At 40.5% G+C, this 18,840-nt stretch overlaps 1 protein-coding gene across 1 annotated transcript in view; it reads left to right on the forward strand.

The window, feature by feature from the left end:
• The window catches only part of LOC109469667 (coiled-coil domain-containing protein 146-like), a 64,187-nt gene that overhangs the window by 36,217 nt on the left and 9,130 nt on the right, over positions 1–18,840 (forward strand). The window contains exons 3-18 of the mRNA XM_019768210.1: positions 2,857–2,939; positions 3,352–3,561; positions 4,046–4,103; positions 7,936–8,079; positions 9,887–9,919; positions 11,008–11,081; positions 11,423–11,510; positions 12,049–12,188; positions 12,997–13,183; positions 13,528–13,623; positions 14,118–14,288; positions 14,797–14,885; positions 15,301–15,465; positions 17,049–17,240; positions 17,641–17,738; positions 18,297–18,460. Coding sequence (XP_019623769.1) covers positions 2,857–2,939; positions 3,352–3,561; positions 4,046–4,103; positions 7,936–8,079; positions 9,887–9,919; positions 11,008–11,081; positions 11,423–11,510; positions 12,049–12,188; positions 12,997–13,183; positions 13,528–13,623; positions 14,118–14,288; positions 14,797–14,885; positions 15,301–15,465; positions 17,049–17,240; positions 17,641–17,738; positions 18,297–18,460 — 1,992 coding nt within the window. The remainder of the gene's footprint in view (positions 1–2,856; positions 2,940–3,351; positions 3,562–4,045; positions 4,104–7,935; positions 8,080–9,886; positions 9,920–11,007; positions 11,082–11,422; positions 11,511–12,048; positions 12,189–12,996; positions 13,184–13,527; positions 13,624–14,117; positions 14,289–14,796; positions 14,886–15,300; positions 15,466–17,048; positions 17,241–17,640; positions 17,739–18,296; positions 18,461–18,840) is intronic.

An 18,840-nucleotide genomic window follows, 5' to 3' on the forward strand; every position in this document is an offset into this window, starting at 1 on the left:
ACTTGCAATTTACGTTAAATATAGAACAATATATTGTCAATGAAGGGCAAGTTTGAGGTCTTGTTTTGTTGCAGTGAAACTGGCCTTGAAACTGGGTATTTTTTTCAATATGTCATTTTGTACTATCAATTTAAAAGTATCATAAGTTGCAAACCAATATTGCCTGCATTTGAAATACAAAATTTAATGCTGTGTTGCCCCTTCCTTAAGGGCAACAAAGCATGCCATCCAGTTCCTAGACTATAGTGAATCTCCCCTTGGCTCCGTGGTCAGGGCAAGAAACTTGAGAAGTCCTTATCTCTTTCATCTAGAGTTCACGTTAGCTTGATAAAGATGAGATATAAACCTATGTGACATGTCAAAGAGAGGTGACTTATACGAACTTGGGATTGCATTGCTAAAACTGATTTGTGAACACTTTGATGTGGATGTATCTTCCATAAGTGATCGCCGTCGGAAAGCGGCCTTTGTAGCAAAACTGAAAGAGTACTTAAGTTCCTGTCCTTGCTCAAAATGAGTACAGTCTACATGTACAGGAATAGCGGAGTTGACTGAAATGCATGTTTTCCACATAGACATAGTTATACAAAGACATAGAGTGATAGACTACATATTAGAAAGATGCGCAGGGATTCATCATATTTATTCAAATATAGAAACAAGTCAAGTCTTCGAGAGTCAATAATGTGGGGACGCTGAATATGACTGTATAAGACTGTTATCATCAAATTAAGATAAAGTGGCATACGTTCAATAACAGCCACATTGCTACAACTATATCATGCAAACGTTGGTGCTAACTATTTCATAAACAACCCAAGGCATAGATCTGTCAAAATTAGAGATAGAAGAATTAAAACCTTTCCTTTTTCATATTAGACTCCCAAAGATAGCCAATATTTTGCATTAGTGGACAAGTGAAGAATATGGCCTACTTTCAGGGACAGGTACAGCCACTAGAACACAGGAATCTGACCTATGCAAACATGCATTTCAAAGATAATATATAGGTTTACATTCAGTGTAAATTTAAATAGCAAAATAATTTACTGTTGAGACTTATGAGAGTCAAAAGATAGGACAAGATGACATGAAAATATGCAAATTGCCCCTTTTTCTAGGGACAAGTGCGTAGCAGCAAAACAAGAACCCAGACTTTGCAAGTACGCATTCTACAGAGTACATATTGTTTTATGTTGTAAATAAATTTCAAGTACAGAACTAGTTTGGTTTGGAACTTATGTCAGTTAAAAATAGCACAAAATGACATATTATCAAAACAATGAAAACTGACCCACTTTAAAGGACAAGTGCGTAGCAACGAAACAAGAACCCAAACTTTGCAAGCATGCATTTCATAGACAATTTGTTGTTTTATACTTCATGTAAATTTCAAGTAAAGAACTAGTTTCGTTTGGAGCTTATGTTAGTTCAAAGATAGCACAAAATGACATATCATCAAAATAACGAAAACTGACCTACTTTAAAGGACAAGTGCGTAGCAACGAAACAAGAACCCAAACTTTGCAAGCATGCATTTCATAGACAATTTGTTGTTTTATACTTCATGTAAATTTCAAGTAAAGAACTAGTTTGGTTTGGAGCTTATGTTAGTTCAAAGAAAGCACAAAATGACATATCATCAAAATAACGAAAACTGACCTACTTTAAAGGACAAGTGCGTAGCAACGAAACAAGAACCCAAACTTTGCAAGCATGCATCTGATACCTCTGGATGGTTTATTATGCAGTGCAAATTTCAAACAAAACATCCTCCCCCTTCTGGGACTTACAGTGCTTCAAAGTTGGGCAAAATTTCAGTTTTTTTACACCCTTAAAACAGTGCATTGTATTCAGAGTGCCCAAGACCTCAGATTTTACTGAACATTGGCTTTACTGCTATTTTATACAAGTTTAGGCATTGCTCTGATCAGCACATCTTGCTCTTGTCGTTACGCTAAAGCACTGATCAGTTATAGTGCTCTAAAGTTAGCCAATTTCTATGTTTTGTACATGCCAAAATCTGGACAAATGCCCTGAAAACTACTTTGGCCCGTTGCCATGGCAACAAGGGGTTCTGAACAAAAAGAAAGCTATTCTGAGGGGTTATGTACCAAGTACTATCACTGTGCAAAAAATGAGCCAAATCGATTTTTTGACCGGTGCCACCATTGTTTGATCCTTACAGACATTCGCTCTTAAAACTTATGGTCCAGACACTTGCTGGATGTGTATAGTCTAGGCTCTGTTTCTTCCTGAGTTGGACATGAATGACACATTATGTGTGTAGTAAATGTGTGTTGACAAAGCTTTGACAGAGTTTTACACTGGTCGTCAAGTAAATGGTGCAGTCAGGCAATAACTTATGCCAAGATATAGGTCAAGAGTCCAGGCCTGTTGCTGACTTTGTGCAAGAGAGTGTTATTTTGTTATCTTTGGAAGACTTTGAAATATTGGTTGGCTATCATTTAAACTCTGTTCTGTCCATTCAAACTTATTTTGAAAGATGGCTTAAGAGAAAGTCGCGAGTACATGTAGCATGATACTTTGGCGATGTGGTGAGGTTTTGACTAATATTTGTTAAGATTCTCACATTTGTTGACAAGAGTTGGGTTCTGAACATTCCTGTGTGCTCTGGCCAAAATGTCAGCTTTGTGGCAAGCTGCATTGCACTAAAAAGTGATGCTTCAAGTTCAGACGATAACTGTATATATGTATATTTCTTTATCAATGAGTTAAAAGAACAAAGTAAGATGTGAATATGTATCTATCTCTTTTTAAGTGATTGTCATTGATTGTTGAGGATATACATGTATGTTACTGTGCCTAATAAGTGCTATTTTTCTCCATGTCCAGCTCTTCCATGCAGGCAAGTTGACAGGAACGCAGGTTGCCAACCTCAAGGCAAAGTACACTGAGCTTCACGACACGCTAAGAAGGTTTGTACTGATATTTTCTTTAAAGTTATTCAAACAAGAATTGGTGAGACCAGTAAAGGCAAGTGACACCTGTTCTCTCACCGCTTCAATGTACAGTATATGGTGAATTTTCCATAGACAAACAAATGCATTTACAACTTTTATTCCAACACAAAGGATTGTTCTCACCTAAATCTTTCGACCAGTCACGCTGGTCTTCCTCAATAGACTGACCCAGTGAGACTTGTCAGGTGGCTTTTGAGAAGTGTGACAGTCTGTTGAAGAAGACTAGTCAGAGTGACTGGTTGAAAGCTATAGGTCAGAACAATCCTTTGTGTTGGATCAAAAGTTGTAACTCTAAACATGTAACTACCAAAACAGGATGAACTTTCATGGTAAGATAAAAAATCCTGTCCTTCCGTCCCCTCTGCAGTACCAGAGACAATGAGCTGAAGCTGCTGCAGGATGCGAAGACGTACACGGCCGAGCTGGAGATCCAGCGGGTGGAGCTGGAGAAGGCAGACAACTTCCCGGAGAGCGCCAACACCGAGGTCAGCAAGCTGCGCGCACAGCTGCTCAAACACCACAACGACCTGGCGCAGACGGACGAGAGGGAGTACCAGCTGCAGTACAAGATCGAGAAGTAAGCTAACTCTTACAAACTAACAAACACAACCAAGGAAAAGATCATGTCAAGTTTAAGCAGGGCTGTCTCCTTGACCTGCCACAAGGAACAGTTACTGTTACTCTGTCCCAGGATAGAAATTTGTTTGTTCCGTCATAAAAATCTGAACTTCATAACGTGAAAATACATTTTCCTATGCTCAAAATTAAGAGAGAGGGAGTACCAGCTGCAGTACAAGATCGAGAAGTAAGCTAACTCTAACAAACAAACAAAGAAACAAAGACAACCAAGGAAAAGATCGTGTCAAGTTTAAGCTGGGCTGTCTCTTGGACCTGTCTCTCCGTCCCAGGATGGAAATTTGCGTCTTCAATTAAAAAAAATTGAAAATTGAACTTGATGATGTGAAAATACATTTTTGTAAGCTTAAAATTGAAATGAGTTAGAGAGAGTCTGTAACTTAGTAAATTATGCTGATTGATGATAAAATCTGTTCTTCCTCCAGCCTCCATGAAGAGAAGCGGCTACTTGAGAGGGAATACTCCCGGATGCCCAAACCTGGGGTAAGTATATCATCCCTATTTTAGGACTGTAAGGTTTGATCCACTCACACTGGGAAGGTCCCCTAACTCTTTTTGAGTTTGGTAGTTTAGTTCCTTTTGCAAGAGGTTTAGAGCTTTAGAGCTTAAGAGCTTGCCGCCTTTTCTACCCCGAATGTCACCCTGAAGTTTATAGTCCCCCATTACAGACTAAGAGCAAATTTGGCAACGTTTGTCAGATTGGACATTTGCTCTTCATCATCAGCAGCCCTAGCTTGTCACGGTTTGAAGCAGTCTGGAAACAATTGATAAGGATGTGCTGTGGTGATACACCTTTTGGCAGGAAGATTGGCAGCATCACAGATGTTATATATGACTGGTTTATTTATTTCACACAAATACAAATACAAATACAATACCATAGCAGCCCTTCGGCTGAATTGTGGTTATTGTTTACATTTAAACAATATAAAATCAGCTACAATGTATAACGATTCAATACAACAATGTTAAACAATATAAAATCAGCTATAACGATTCAATACAACCATGACTTACACAATGAACATGTCAACTATCATTTAGTAACTTTACAATGAAAGGTAAAGTACTGTTCTTAAATCTCGATGTTCTGCAGCTAAATTGACTGATTTGATTTTTGGACCTGAGTTCTCTGCCATGTACAATTGCACGTGTAGGCGGTAACCACCTGGAGAAAGTAGGGGATCTTGATAAAGACACTGCAAACCTCTTACAGAGTAGGACTCGTCTCTGGTACAGAGAGGTAAGGGACAGCTGGCCTAGGGCAGCATCATAGTTGACGTAGTTCTTACCCAATACAATTCTACATGCTCGCCTTTGCACAGACTCTATGTGTCTAGACTGAACAGAGGTGATGCCTGGGTGCCACACGGGGCAGGCGTACTCTAGTAGTGGTCTTACAAAACCGCAGAAAACTAGAATCAAGTCATTATCACCAAGTCCATACTTCTTTAGCACTCGCACCAGGTAAAGTCTACGGTTGGCTTTGCTCACCATGGAGTTTACATGGGCGGACCACTTGAGATCAGATTGAAGTGTTACACCTAGTACTTTCGCAACATGGACAACTTCCATCTAATGTTGATCCATCTAATCAAAGCATCAAAGCATAGAAGAAATGCGAACTTAGGGGACCCATGACATCTGGTCCATGTGGACAGGTGGTCACTATAGACTGGTCCTTGAGTCCATGGGAAAAATTATCTAAGGGACCACCAAAAGCGGTCACCTTGGCCAGGTGGTCCTTATGCAGAGGTGGTCACTGGTACAGGTTTGACTGCATGCACTGGTAACATGACCTGATAGATCTTTATTTACTTTGAAACTTTGAAACTTTACTTTGAAACTTTATTTTCAATACAAACATGGCAGACAAAAGTCTGAATTGCGTTGGTATTTACAAACCATTGAGCTCGTTTTATATTATTATACACAAGCTGTGGGTATTTACAGTTTTAAAAGTAAATTCTTAATTTCTATATAAAACAAATTGGCATCTCTTAAAGATAAAAAGATCAATTAAAAACTCGTAGTTAGGCGTAGATTGACAACAAGATAGGTGCAGGGTAAACTTTAGATTCGAAATTCAGACAGTTTGTTCAGAGTACAGTTCAGAGTTCACTGTCCCTTGTTGAGAAGGTTTACGAGGTATGGGATAGATTAGCATCACACAAATGTTATTAGGGCAAGCGAATATGGATTCTGGATAACCAAAAGAAGCAACTCTGTTGACACTTTGTAAGGCCAATAGATAAGAACCAGAACCAGTTATGTCTAGAAACTTCTCTAATTTCTTAAGATATCCTTTTTTCTTATGCCTCAAAGATCTAGAAAGCATCCAAAGTTGACCATCTGACTTACCACCTAGACAAAACAGAAATTTGTTGCCAAATGTTTCCATTTGGTGCCAAAGGAAACAGAGCCAAGTGGAGTGTACATGGTGCTCTATATATCGTCTGCACCGACTGCATGCCAAGTGTTATAAAAAGTTCACAGGCCCTCTATTGTCCTAGCAGCAAAAAAGGTCGGCAAGTTTTGGAAGAAAAAGTTGTCTCAGAGATGAAAAGAATTTTTTTTTGCTATTTCGTGTGAAGAAAGTGCCAAGGACGCTCCCACAAGGTAGACACAGTAACAAGGCTGTCTGTACGTCTGACCTTAACCTACTGAGAACTGTTTTAAACCACTGGTATCTCATAAATCTCGGACACTGTGGCAACCAAGGAGGTCCAGAAGGAGCCTTGCCGACTTAAACTTCGGAAGTTCGTTCTTTAAACCTCTTGAAGACAGTTCCTTAGATAAGATTTATGACGTAAACTTCCGAAGTACCTTCTTTGAACTTCTTGTAGACAGTACCTCAGATAAAGATTTACGACTTAAACTTCGGAAGTTCCTTCTTCTGTTTGTAGACAGTTCCTCAGATAGAAGGTTCGTTAGAAGGACTTGATTGTATCCCAAACCCTGGGAGGGAGGGAGGCCTGAGGCTATGCTCTTACTGTCTCAAAGCCCAAAGTTCTAACTGTACAACACAGTCTTTGTCAAGGAATGAATCCACCACTGTGACAGGTCTATGATGCCTGACTTCTTTCTGTTGGAAATTGAAGTTTAAAGAAAGTTCTTCATTAACAAGTTCTACCGACACAGATGGACTTTGAAGTCCCAAATCTTGCTGACAGATGATGATATTTGGATTGAATGTGGTCAAACAAAACTTTTAGGTATATAAAAATGTATTGTCTACAGTATTGCCAATGCTGTACTGTACAATATGGATGTTTAGAGTGTCAACTTGTAGGCATATTACCCATAGATCTATTACATTGTAGCTTGCCCTTCAGAAACTTCATTGCAAAGGACATTATAAGACATTACCTTTGCTGAACGCATGTACGCAGCGAACCATGTTAACTTTTGCTTCTGTTTTCCAATACTTGTTCCTGATGACAGGAGAAGGTTAGCTAAGGAATGTTGGCAGAGTCTTGGACAGTACTCCCCTCATTACCATTTGTAATGGCAGCCATCTTGAGGTCAATCAACCCGTAATAAATTCTGTCTGTTCAGAAGAGATGTGAAGACAATGGGCACCTTCAGACTGTAAATGTGAAGAATGCCTTAGATGTCCTGCCAGGAACAAAACCTGTATCTGATTTAGCTTATTATCAAACGTTATGTAACATCTTTATGTATACACTCTGACATTCCCAATGAAAACTCTTCTGTGGATATATTGTAAGAGGTAAACGACCGCTTGTAATAGGTTAAACTGTCTGACCAAACATAAAACTAACTTGTTATTTGATGAAATGCTGAACTCTCAACTGAACTATCCTAAATTACAGTATCTGGATTATAGCACAGTCTATTAAAAGGTTCCTATTCAAGGCAAAATCCTTACCTTCAATCTAAATCTCTTTGCAGTCTATTTGAAAGGATGAAAAGGTCTTTAAAGATCCTCTGCATGTTTATGCTTAGCTTGAAGGATAAAGATTTGTATCCCTTACTTTTATATCTCCTTTACATGTGGTACAGTGTATTACATGTAGTATATTTGGTGGATCTTTAAAGATCATCTAAATTACTTAATTTGAATATGTTTAGCTTGAGGAAAAGACTCAAAACTAGTTGGGAAACTATTTGGTTATAACTTTTTTTTAGCCATCCAGGTCCCTAGCTACTTACTGTAGATGTCCAGGACCTGACATTCTTGTTTGACTGTGCACGCTGGCTACTTGATGTCCTGTCTGTGTTTATACAAAAGTCTCCCCCACTCAGCTACAGGACTGTCGGAGCCTAACCCTGACCCGATCTGTGTATGCAGGAACTCGAGAAGAAGCAGAAGGAGTTGGAGAAGGTCATCGAAGAGCTAAAGAAGGAGATCAGCCAGAGGCAGCAGGAGGCCAAGAACCTGCGGGAGGACCTGGACACACAGCAGAAGGAGATCACCGAGGAACTCAAGGAACTGGTCAGTGACAGACAACACTTATCATGACAGTTTATCAGTCTGTGTTGGTTACGTAATCATAGTAAAATGTTGAACTTCATTCCAACACAAAGCTCCTCAGCTCCAGAGCTAGCCTGGGTACCAGACTGTTGCCAGGGCCAGTATACATGTACAGGCTAACTCCTCGGCTCCAGGGTTAGCCTGGGTACCAGACTGTTGCCAGGGCCAGTATACAGGCTAACTCCTTGGCCCCAGAGTTAGCCTGGGTAGCAGACTATTACTACTCACTGGGCCATTAGCATACACTCAAGCTGCAGGCTACAGGGCCAACATGCCCCAAATAAAGGCCATTTTTTACCATAGACACCCCTCATTTAGACCCTGATCATGACTAACTGAGAATCTTGCCTGTGTACTAACCCTCACAACAGTCTGGCATCCAGGCTATTTTGACATCAGGCCTCTACAGTACTCCCTTTATAAGCTTCAACACAGTTAGTTTAGTGTGTAACAAGTCTGGAAAAGTTGTTGATAGCTTGTTACCTCTGGCATGGGGGTCCTCTTCTTTTACGGCCACCGTGAGATTTCTCAAAAGTCAACCTTCTCAGATCTGTATAGCAGGCTGAGACGTTTTCTGCCAGCTACATGTACCGGGGTAGAATGATTTCAATGACAGATTCAAAGTTAGAAAAGAATATCCTGTTATAATAATGATTCAAAACCCTACTTCAAAGAGGGTACAAGCTACAAATAAAATTGCATCAATGTCAGATTCATAGCTAAGAAAGAAGATATCCTGTAATAAGGCAAAAACCTACTTTAAAGAGGGAACCATACAGCTACAAATAAAATAACATCAATGAAGGATTCATAGCTGGAATCCTGTAAAAGAAAACCCTGTTCTTCAAAGGTAATGTCCTATGGCCATGACTGCTAGGGACAAACAGACAGACTGTGTGCCACCCAGGCTGTCAGTCTAACATGAACACAGGGAGAAGAGGAGACAAATGTCCACCCTCCCTGTCAGGGCAGTCTCCTGGCACGCTGTTGCCAGACATTCCTCTCCTAGTGGAGACAGGAACAGCAGGACAGAGCACGGGAGGGCTTCCTTCTCACTCAGTGAAAGACCTCCGGGGCTGCCTTGTTTGCCTTTGACATTTTCGCAGATGGCTATATGCCATGTTCTTGGCTAACAGCTCCCCTGGGGGCCACAGTAAAGATGTAAGGAGGCCTATTACATGGAAGTCTTGTCCTCGGTCATTAAGACTGCATCTGAGGTGGATTTGTCCCACCTGAAGAGAATTTCTTCACTTCATCATGAAAAGAATCATGAAAGCTAGCTATTGCAAATTTGGAGACTGATGAAGGCAAAATTAAAGATTGTGACATTCTATTACAATTTCAGGACTTAATTCTGTCAAATAAATTATATATTAATATATCAGTGTTAGCTTATACTAGTTTACATGTATGCTGGAGAAGCAACACACACCTTATAAACTAAGATGAAGTTGTCAAAATGTGTATGATTCATAATCCAGTATCTCTACAAATGAAATCATCATGCAGGTGGCTCATATACAGGTAGATAATCTTCTCTTCCATTTTCTGTTCTCACTCATGTTGGTGGATGTTCATTATTTTTTTTTTCATTTGTATAATTGTGAAATTGTGTGTGATTCAGTGTTCAACATGTACCTCTACAAATGAAATCATCATGCAGGTGTTTCACATACACAATCATCTCTTTCATGTTCTGTTTTTGCTTACATATGAAGTTGATGTAACTTGTTTTGATGTGCTTCTCTTGTTTTATTTCCCCCGACAGGAGATAGAGCTGGAGCAGCAGGAGAAGTTGAAGGTGAGCCAAGTCGTGCTGAAAGTTTGACCTGCGCTTCTGTGGGGCTTAGTCCCATTGACGTCAAGATAGCTACCATTCCCAGAAAGTGCTGTGGTTCACAGAAAGTTGTGTAAAAAGATCTTGGGTGGTAACAACTGTGTTCAATCAAGTCATCACCTGAGTGGGAAGAAATTAAAGGAACACAAATCTGTATTTTAGACTCCCTACAGGAGTAAACCAAACCCCATCCAGAAACTTGTAAGTTGTGCAAGATCTTGGAAGCTCCGAAGGCAACAACTGGGTTGAATCAAGTGTTGATCTATGAAAAAAATGAATTGGAAAAAATCACATTTTAAACTCTCTAGTATAGGTACAAAATGTACATGTATTTAGCCTGGGTGCTATCTGATTTGCTATGGGGCCTGTTGTATTCACTGGGCTCCCCAAAAGGTACAAGGAGCCCCGTATAGCAAATCGGATGGCACCCAGGCTACCAGGTATTGTAATCTGTGACAAATATGACTGAATGCATAAATATGGAAATTTTCCTTTTCCAGACTGAAACACCTTGTAATGTTTTAAGAGAGACGTGCTAAAAATTCAATAAGAAGTGATATACTGGTAGATAGAAATGATCTGGTAAGACAGTAACTGTCATGTAGAAATAATGTAAGTCTTCCAGAAAATTGTGTGCTCAGCTGATATTTTTATCTAACTGCTTTGCTCTATTGCATGGAAAAGAGTGACGTGAGTCTTCAGTGTTTTTCTCGTACAAAATCAAGTTGCACATTATGACATACTACTTCATTGCACTGATAGCTCAGAAAGTGATGATGTGTTGGGTGTCTTAGTTTATATACTTTTTAAAATGGGGATTTGATTTTGTACAGTAGGTGGTGATCGTGAATAAGGGTCTTTTTGTAACTTTTCTGTTTTGCAAAACTTGGTAGCTACCAGTATAGTTTTCTCAAACTTTCCACGGTTATTTTCTAGCTTCAGTGTATTCACAAAATATATAAAAAAAAGACATTTTTACAATGAATTTTGCTGATATCAACTAATTATAACTTAAAGGTAACCTTGTGTATATTTTCTGTTGGTGTTTGTAGTCAGAGTTGGTCCAAATCAACACCCTACCAGCCCAGTACACCAAGGAACAAGAGAAAACAAACAGGAAGAAACTGTAAGTTACAATCTAATTTTCCTCATGTTATATCATATTACACTCTAATCCTTCAATTTGTGTGTTTTCAAGTGTTTTTTTTAGTAGTTTATAAGTAACCTTATACTCTGCATTGTTAACCACTAGGGTCAACATCAAAATCATTGTACAACCTATGAAAAAGGTGGCTGCGCCTTAAAGTGCAGATGAGGGTCATGACTAAACAATACAAATAGCTTTTAATTAAGAGTACCTTTGCCATGATAGGAAATTCATATCTTTGCAAACCAAGCACAACTATAATGATCCAGAAACTTGGACTTCTATCAAAGTGTGAGTCTCACTGTCTGCCTTGTCTACAGGGAGGTAGAGAAGAACAGTAAAGAGCTACAGGAGAAGGAGGAAGAGCTGAATGTTGCCATCAAAGGTGTCAGTGAGAAGAGGAACCAGGTATGACTGTCTAAGTCCCCTTAAAGTAGCTGTCTCTTGGGTGCTATATAGATCTCAATGGACTTTTGAGTTCCAATCACTCCTTTTTCTGGATGGTCCATTGCACAAAAGATCTCCAAGCAGATTTTCGGATGGAATTGGGAACAGTTTTCTGACTGGCCATCTTTTCAGATCTTTGTGGCCTCATGTGGTCATGAATCAAAAGTAGTAGGCTTAGACAATTCTTGCAAAAACTGTTTATTGTACACGGCCCTAATTAACTAATCCCAGCTTTTGAGAGTGGCCATGTGCCGTATTCCTCAATAGGAAATATTTGTAGGGTTTATGTCACGAGCTCTTATACTGCATGTACATGACTTCCTCACAAGGAAATTGTTACTCAAGCAACTGGATAGATTTTCAAAATCTGCCCAGTAACTGTTGCTTCATTAACAATTTCCTTCTGTATCTCATTACCTCGATGTCTAACCTTCATTGATGTACGTGTAATTCATTTGTTTGAGGCGGTTCAAAACGTCTTATTTTATCCGCCTGCCAGGTCGAGGGAGAGAAGGCGGAGGTTCAGGAGGAGCTGAACCGCCAGCGGGACGCGCTCTTCTCCCGACAGCAGGAGTACGAGATGCTCAACAAGGACTACGAGGTGGCCAAGGAGAGGGAAGCTGTGCTACTGGGGGACAGGTATGTTTCATTTGTTAATTAGGGTCAGTAGGTAAGGATTCTTTTATAAATTATAGCATTTCAGAGGGTTCAACATTTGAATTTTATGTCCCTTGCCAGTGGTGGAACCCAAAAAAGGCTAAAGTCAGCACATTTTGCTGGGGTTGGTTTGGCAACCAGAAAGACAACTCTTTTTTCCTAAACCTTTTTTTTTTCATTCTCAACATGCATTTTCTATAAAATTAATGCAAAATTCCAGTACAGCAATGAAGTCACTGCACTATGTTTGTAGACAAAAATTGTTGATATCTGTTGATTTTACACCAACATATCAACCTCCCATGTGGATTGGTTTATCAAAACTCACCACACATGAGGATGGATGAGGGAACAGGTGTGACTCACTTTTACTGGCTCTCACCACAGGGTGGCAAACAATTAAGTCAACAAGTATAAAAAATTTATCTTCAGACAAACAGATATGTGTAGTCAAGCAACTTCCTTGCTGTGTAAGGCCTGCAAAAATATTTGAGCAGCTTCACTGCTGTGCAGCTGACAGTGTTTCTGGTATCTTGGCTGACTCCTAGCCTTTTCTGGCGGTCAACTGCTGGCGAGGGACATAAGATTTATGATCTGACTTTTAAGATTTGAAATGCTATTTCAAAAGAATCCCTACCTACAGACCTTAATGTTTTTTCAGGGCTGAAACTGGAAGACAGAAACACGGCATCACTTTATCTGTTTCCCAATAGATCAACTTCTTCTCTCTCCTTTTTAACTTGCATTTATACCATTTCAAACATATCAACCTCCCATGTCACCATCGCAGGGCGACCCTTGACCTGAGCCTGAGACACACGCACCTGGAGAAGAAGACGCAGCATGACACCCACTCCCGCCGGCAGCGCGAGAAGGACCGCGACCTCCGCAACCTGAAGAAGGTGGAGCTGCAGACCAAGGTGGTGCTGGACGGGCTGGCGCACACGCAGTCCATCTACGAGAAGGTCAAGGCACAGGTGGGCATCCCTGTACTTTTTCATACATTTTGAACTATAATGGAGGAAAGGGTGATGTATAATTAAGGGTTAATGACCTGCCCCAAGGTGAATATGGTGTGATAAAGCCTTGTCAGTTGCTATAACCACCGAATAAAGTCACCGAGTGAGCGCAGGGAACAAAGGGATTTATTAGGACTTTCAATGGTGTAAACTTTGTCTTTTCGATATATACCTCTTTCCACATGACCTCAGTGAAAGGCATCCTGCAGGCCAATCTCATATATTTGGTAAGTTTTCTGACAGGTTTTTGAAATGTTTTTGCACCTTGATCTACAATGTCCAACATCTTTCCACTACTTCAGGTGGACGCTACACCTAAGGATGATGGGACACTGCTGGAGAAGAGGAAACAGCTCCAGAACGAGGTTGATGCAACCAAGAGAAACTTTGCTCAACAGGTGAGACCTTGTACTTGTTTGTACAACCATTTGTATCGACTCCTTTGTTTGTGACGTACCATCACAGGTTAGATTTCTGGCTGGTCGTTGTATCCTTGGGACATGCACTTTGCACGACTTTCCTCACTCCAACCAGGTGTAAAATGGGTACCTGACTTCAATAGAATCGGGGATTTTTTCAAACAAGGCAGTTGAGGGAGAGGGACGGGTTTTGCTTTCCAATATGCCTTAGACACAGTGGATCAACAACCCACTGATCCTATGGCCTCAAGGCCTAGGCCTCTACCTTTACTAATATTAGAAAGCTTTAAACAACTCCTGCAGTTAGATATGCAAAGATTAAGTGTAACAGGTCGTTCAGTGTAATATAGCCAGCTGTCGCAGCCCTGCGTGCCTGCAAAGCTGGTGTGTTATGACGAAAGGTTACACCAGCTATACATGCAGATACAGAAAGAGATACAGAATAATTAGTATTCCTCTTTTTCCATGACCAGAACGCCCTAACATCAGTAGAGCAGGTGAAGGTGGAGCAGCTGATTGCGGAGGAGGAGCGGCTGATGTACGAGCAGAGCGACCTCAGGATCGAGGTCGTGGAGCTGCAGAGACTCGCCGCCATCAAGGCTGACGAGAGGGAGCAGAAAGCCAGGGATCTACAGAGGGCTCAGGTGAGGACATTTTTAATTTTTTAAAAATTCATTTACTTCTTTGTTTTTTTCTTTACAAACTTCAAATTTAATATAAGCAGTGTACCCAAATGTGTACAATTAGTTACAATACATGAAACATTTGAACATGAGCAGAAAGCCAGGGATCTATAGAGGGCTCAGGTGAGGACATTATTCCATTGTCCTGACATTCTCTCTCTTCCACTGTGTTCTGCATCTGCAGTCGCAGAAATCTCCTGCAGCTGCATTCAGTCTTTCTTCTGACCTCTTCCACTGTGTCACAAGCTCAGGATCCCTTACAGCACTGTACATCAAAATGAGCTTTAAATTTGAAGTTTCTTTTCTGTTGTAAGAGGGCCTAGCACTCTGTTCTTCAGGTCTTCATTCAGCATGCTGAGCAAATTGACAGTTTCTTCCTTTGCATGCCTTGTATCAGCTGGAAGCTTAAATTGAAAATTTCCATTTTAGCCATTATACTTTAAATTTGAAAGTTCTTTTTTTTTTCCAGTTGAGGTACCAGAGAGCTCTGGAGGACCTGAAGACCAAGCAGCTGTCCATCACAGACAACCAGAAGAAGCACCAGGAGATGCAAGTCAAGTAAGCATGAACAGACTTTCTACATCATTAACTACATAGATATGTAACTTCCATTACCATTTATCTGTTAGGTCTTTTGAGGCTGTCTTACAGAATTCGAAGATGACATTGATGTATATCCACCACTTAAAAAAACAGTGTGTTTGAGAGATCTCTAGTTCAGGAACCATCAAAACACTAGATTATGCAAATTTTAAAGTGCATTACATACTGAGGGATGTTGCATTGAGGATTTGTATTAGATGGATTTTTCAGGGTGGTGGATATATGTGACCTGGTGAAATTAGGTAGTAGATGTTACATGCATGTACAAGTGTGGACTTTTGTTTCTGCTGCTAGATGGCACCAGTCCTGTATCAATGTTATACACATGACTAATGTATGGAACACCTCAGGATTGATGTTTTGTTGTTAGGTTGAAGGACTTTGCTAAGATGTACGACATCATCAAGAACGAAAGGAACAAGATCGTGAACCTGATCCAGACCAGCACGCAACGAGCCGCAGAGATGAGAGAGAAGATCAAGATCCTACAGAACGAGATTGAGATCCTCAGAACAGCTGTGAACAACAAGGACAGGTGAGAATGGGGATCTTTGACTTTGAACTTCTTTACTTTCATACTTTCAGCTTGTAAGTTCATCTGTGTTGTCATTCTGAAACTTTTCGATTGTTTGCTCAGAAAGTCACATGTTCTATATCTGCATAAGGTCTTGTTATACAATCGGTGGATTGCTCATTCCTTGACAAAGACTGGTGTTGGACTTTTGAAAAGTTGGGTTAGCTCATTTTTTTTGTGTTGGTAGTTACAATTCAAACCTGCTTCAACTTCTGTACTTTTGTTTGAATGGCATACCTGAAAGCATAGCTAAGTGTTAGCTTGAAACTTAAACTTAACATTTAGCAATGCCTGTCAGAAAAAGGACTGAAACTGCAACATATGACATGCCATACTCAAAGGAGTGGCTATCCACCTAAATGTGAGAAAACAGGACCAAAACTGGGCACAGCGTTTTCAGTATGTCATTCAGCATTTGGCTCTTTCAACGACTGAAGTAAGAAATGTGCTGACATTTGTGAACTGCATCCTTGACATACATTTTGCAGGTACACGGTGCAACTGCACTGTGTTATCTACACATTCTGACTTCCTTCCTCATACCTAACACGGACATTTTTCATGGCTCAGCTGGCATCTAGCCACTTTCTGTCAAAAGACTGCTGTTTGACAAATGCCGTGTGTACAGAGAAGAAACTACTGTCCTAGGGAAGCTCTTAATTTCTCCCGAGCAAAACAAAACTTACCTGTTTATTTGTAGAGAATTAATGTTACAGACTGTAACAGTATTGGGTTTTGTTATTGAAGCAACTGGAGAGAGAGTGTTGCTCTAAAGAGTTAGAGTTCAACTTTGTCCTACTTTCAGGACAGACAGTTAGTATACATGTACCTGCTGCTCCTTGAAATTTTACTGTTTTTCGTTACATTCTGTTGTCACCACACTGCTAAGCTTACGGAAACTGTGATGTCCCCTTCAAAACCCACTTTAAATGTTTAGTCACAATCTTAAATTGCAACCTGCGAAACTTGGCCCCTTTTAAAGTTCACGTAGATTTTGTTTTGGCACTCCAGCTTAGCAGGTGTCAGGAGCGATTTCGCAGCAACTGTTTACAATCATCAGCCTGAGAAGGAAGTGTGGTAGTTAGTAGATGGTTGTTTTACACAGTTTTGACAGGATTGTCAGAGCCAAGTGCCGACACCGCTGTGAGCCTGTCAAAGACAATGTAAAGTCGCCCTCACATGTTTTCAACCCGGGCCACTACTGTGTATTACCACTCTGAAGAGGATGTTCACTTTCTACATTCAGCATAGATGGTTTTACATACATTTTTAAAAAAAAGCTAATAATAAAAAAAAAAAACAGAAGGCAAAGCAGAAGCACCAAAACTCCAGTTAGAAAGATTGAAAAGGAAATAGTTAAGTATCAATTTGAAACTAAAATGGCTACATTTGAAACATTTCCCCAGACAACACCAGAACTAGAAGTCAAAGTTGAAGCACCAGAACTCAAGTCATGATCATAAATTAAAACTAAAAGACAGTTACCCAGGAAAGAGTAATTTAAAAGTATCATTTTGACACTCAAATTGTTAAATTCTCCCCAGACAACTTCAGAAGGCAAAGCTGAAGCACCAGAACTCGATCGTGGTGCGTGACAGCCTGCGTAACGAGGTGGCGAAGGCTCGGCGGCTGGAGGAGGAGATGAGGGAGAAGCGGGAGCAGCAGAGGATGGACATCGCCAAACTCAACCTCATGATCAACCAGGCCGAGGAGGAGATGGTCCGTCTCAGGAAGAGGTATGCATAGGGCTGTGTACTGGTATGCAGTACCACTACTGTACCTAAAAAACTTATTCAGTACAGGACCAAAATACCTAATCCCTCAGTACCGGTACTGTACCTGACAGTGTATAGAGTTACACTAATTATATGCTTCTGTGTGGCCTAAATTTGTGGTCCCTGAGACAGGACAGTGTGTTTGTGTTACAGACTGACAGTGTTAACTACCCTGAAAGATCTGTCACAGACCGTTGTGACGGCTCCACAAAAGTGTGTGGAGATCAAATGTGTTGTATGTATCATGTCTTGAGTATTATTTGATTGTAAACCGTTCATCAATTCAGCGTCATAAAAGGCTGTGATTGCACGGATAATGTTTGACCAATAAACCATTTATTATTATTACTATTTATTATAGGTACGAGAATGCGGTGCAGAACAGGAACGACCGGGGCGTGCAGCTGATCGAGAGGAATGAGGAGGTCTGCATCTTCTATGAGAAACTCAACATCCAAGGTGAGTACAAAACCATTGTACTTTGAACCCTTGCTGGGCTCAGAAACATCACCACAGCAGAACTCCACTCCACTCACTGATGGAGGACAGGGACGAATGGAGAAGAAGAACCCATTGTCTCCCATGTTGACATCTCTGATGTCCCCGATCAAGGTTTCACATCCAGAACATTTCCATGTACCTCTAGCTTTTAAAAACTGATTATTTTTGAATGAGGTTTTCCTTAGATTTAGGATGACATATTTTACACCTCAGAATTATGATTTAGCAACTTGCCCTACACTTTTAATTATTAATTACTCATTACAACTGTTCTGTAATACATGTAATTGGTTGGTTGGTTGGTTGATTTATTAATCGATTGAATGATTAAATGATTGATTGATTGATTGATTGATCAATTAATTGCTTGCTTGATTGATTAATTGATTTATTGATTGGTTGATTACAGACACGCTGATCAGGAACGGAGACGTTGAGCTGCAGGGCAGGGAGGAGGAGATCAGGTTCCTGTGATTGACTGATTGATTGATTGGTTTATTGATTGATTGATTGCAGACACGCTGATCAGGAACGGAGACGTTGAGCTGCAGGGCAGGGAGGAGGAGATCAGGTTCTTGAAGATGGAGCTGACAGAGCTGAAGCGGTCCATCGACATCCTGAAGAGACAACTGCCCAACAAGAAGGAACTGGAGCAGGGGCTGGTCACACTGCAGATACAGGTGATTTGTTTGTTTATTTCTTTGTTCAATCAAACCCATAAGGGTATTGAGTTTTGCTGTGCCCAAGAACCACAGGATAGTGGCAAATGGTGAGCTACCATCAAGCCCCAGCATCAGTGTACAAGCACGTCTAACCCTCGGAACACGGGGAACAACGGATGCTAAACCAGATAGAGGGAGTGAAAGAGAGACAGATAGAGACAGAGAGAGACAGAGAGAGAGACACAGAGAGAGAGAGACAGACAGACAGACTGAGAGTTTGAGCCATTGTGTTAGGCCGGGTACTAAAGCAGCTGACTCTCTTTTGTCCCCCTGCTATTTACAGATGGGATGAAAGAGACAGAAGCTACAATAGGTTTGGTTAACAGGCTACCTTTGTG

Source organism: Branchiostoma belcheri, unplaced genomic scaffold (genome assembly GCF_001625305.1).
Source record: "Branchiostoma belcheri isolate BF01 breed outbred unplaced genomic scaffold, Haploidv18h27 scaffold10, whole genome shotgun sequence".
In the NCBI taxonomy this organism is placed as follows: Eukaryota; Metazoa; Chordata; class Leptocardii; order Amphioxiformes; family Branchiostomatidae; genus Branchiostoma; species Branchiostoma belcheri.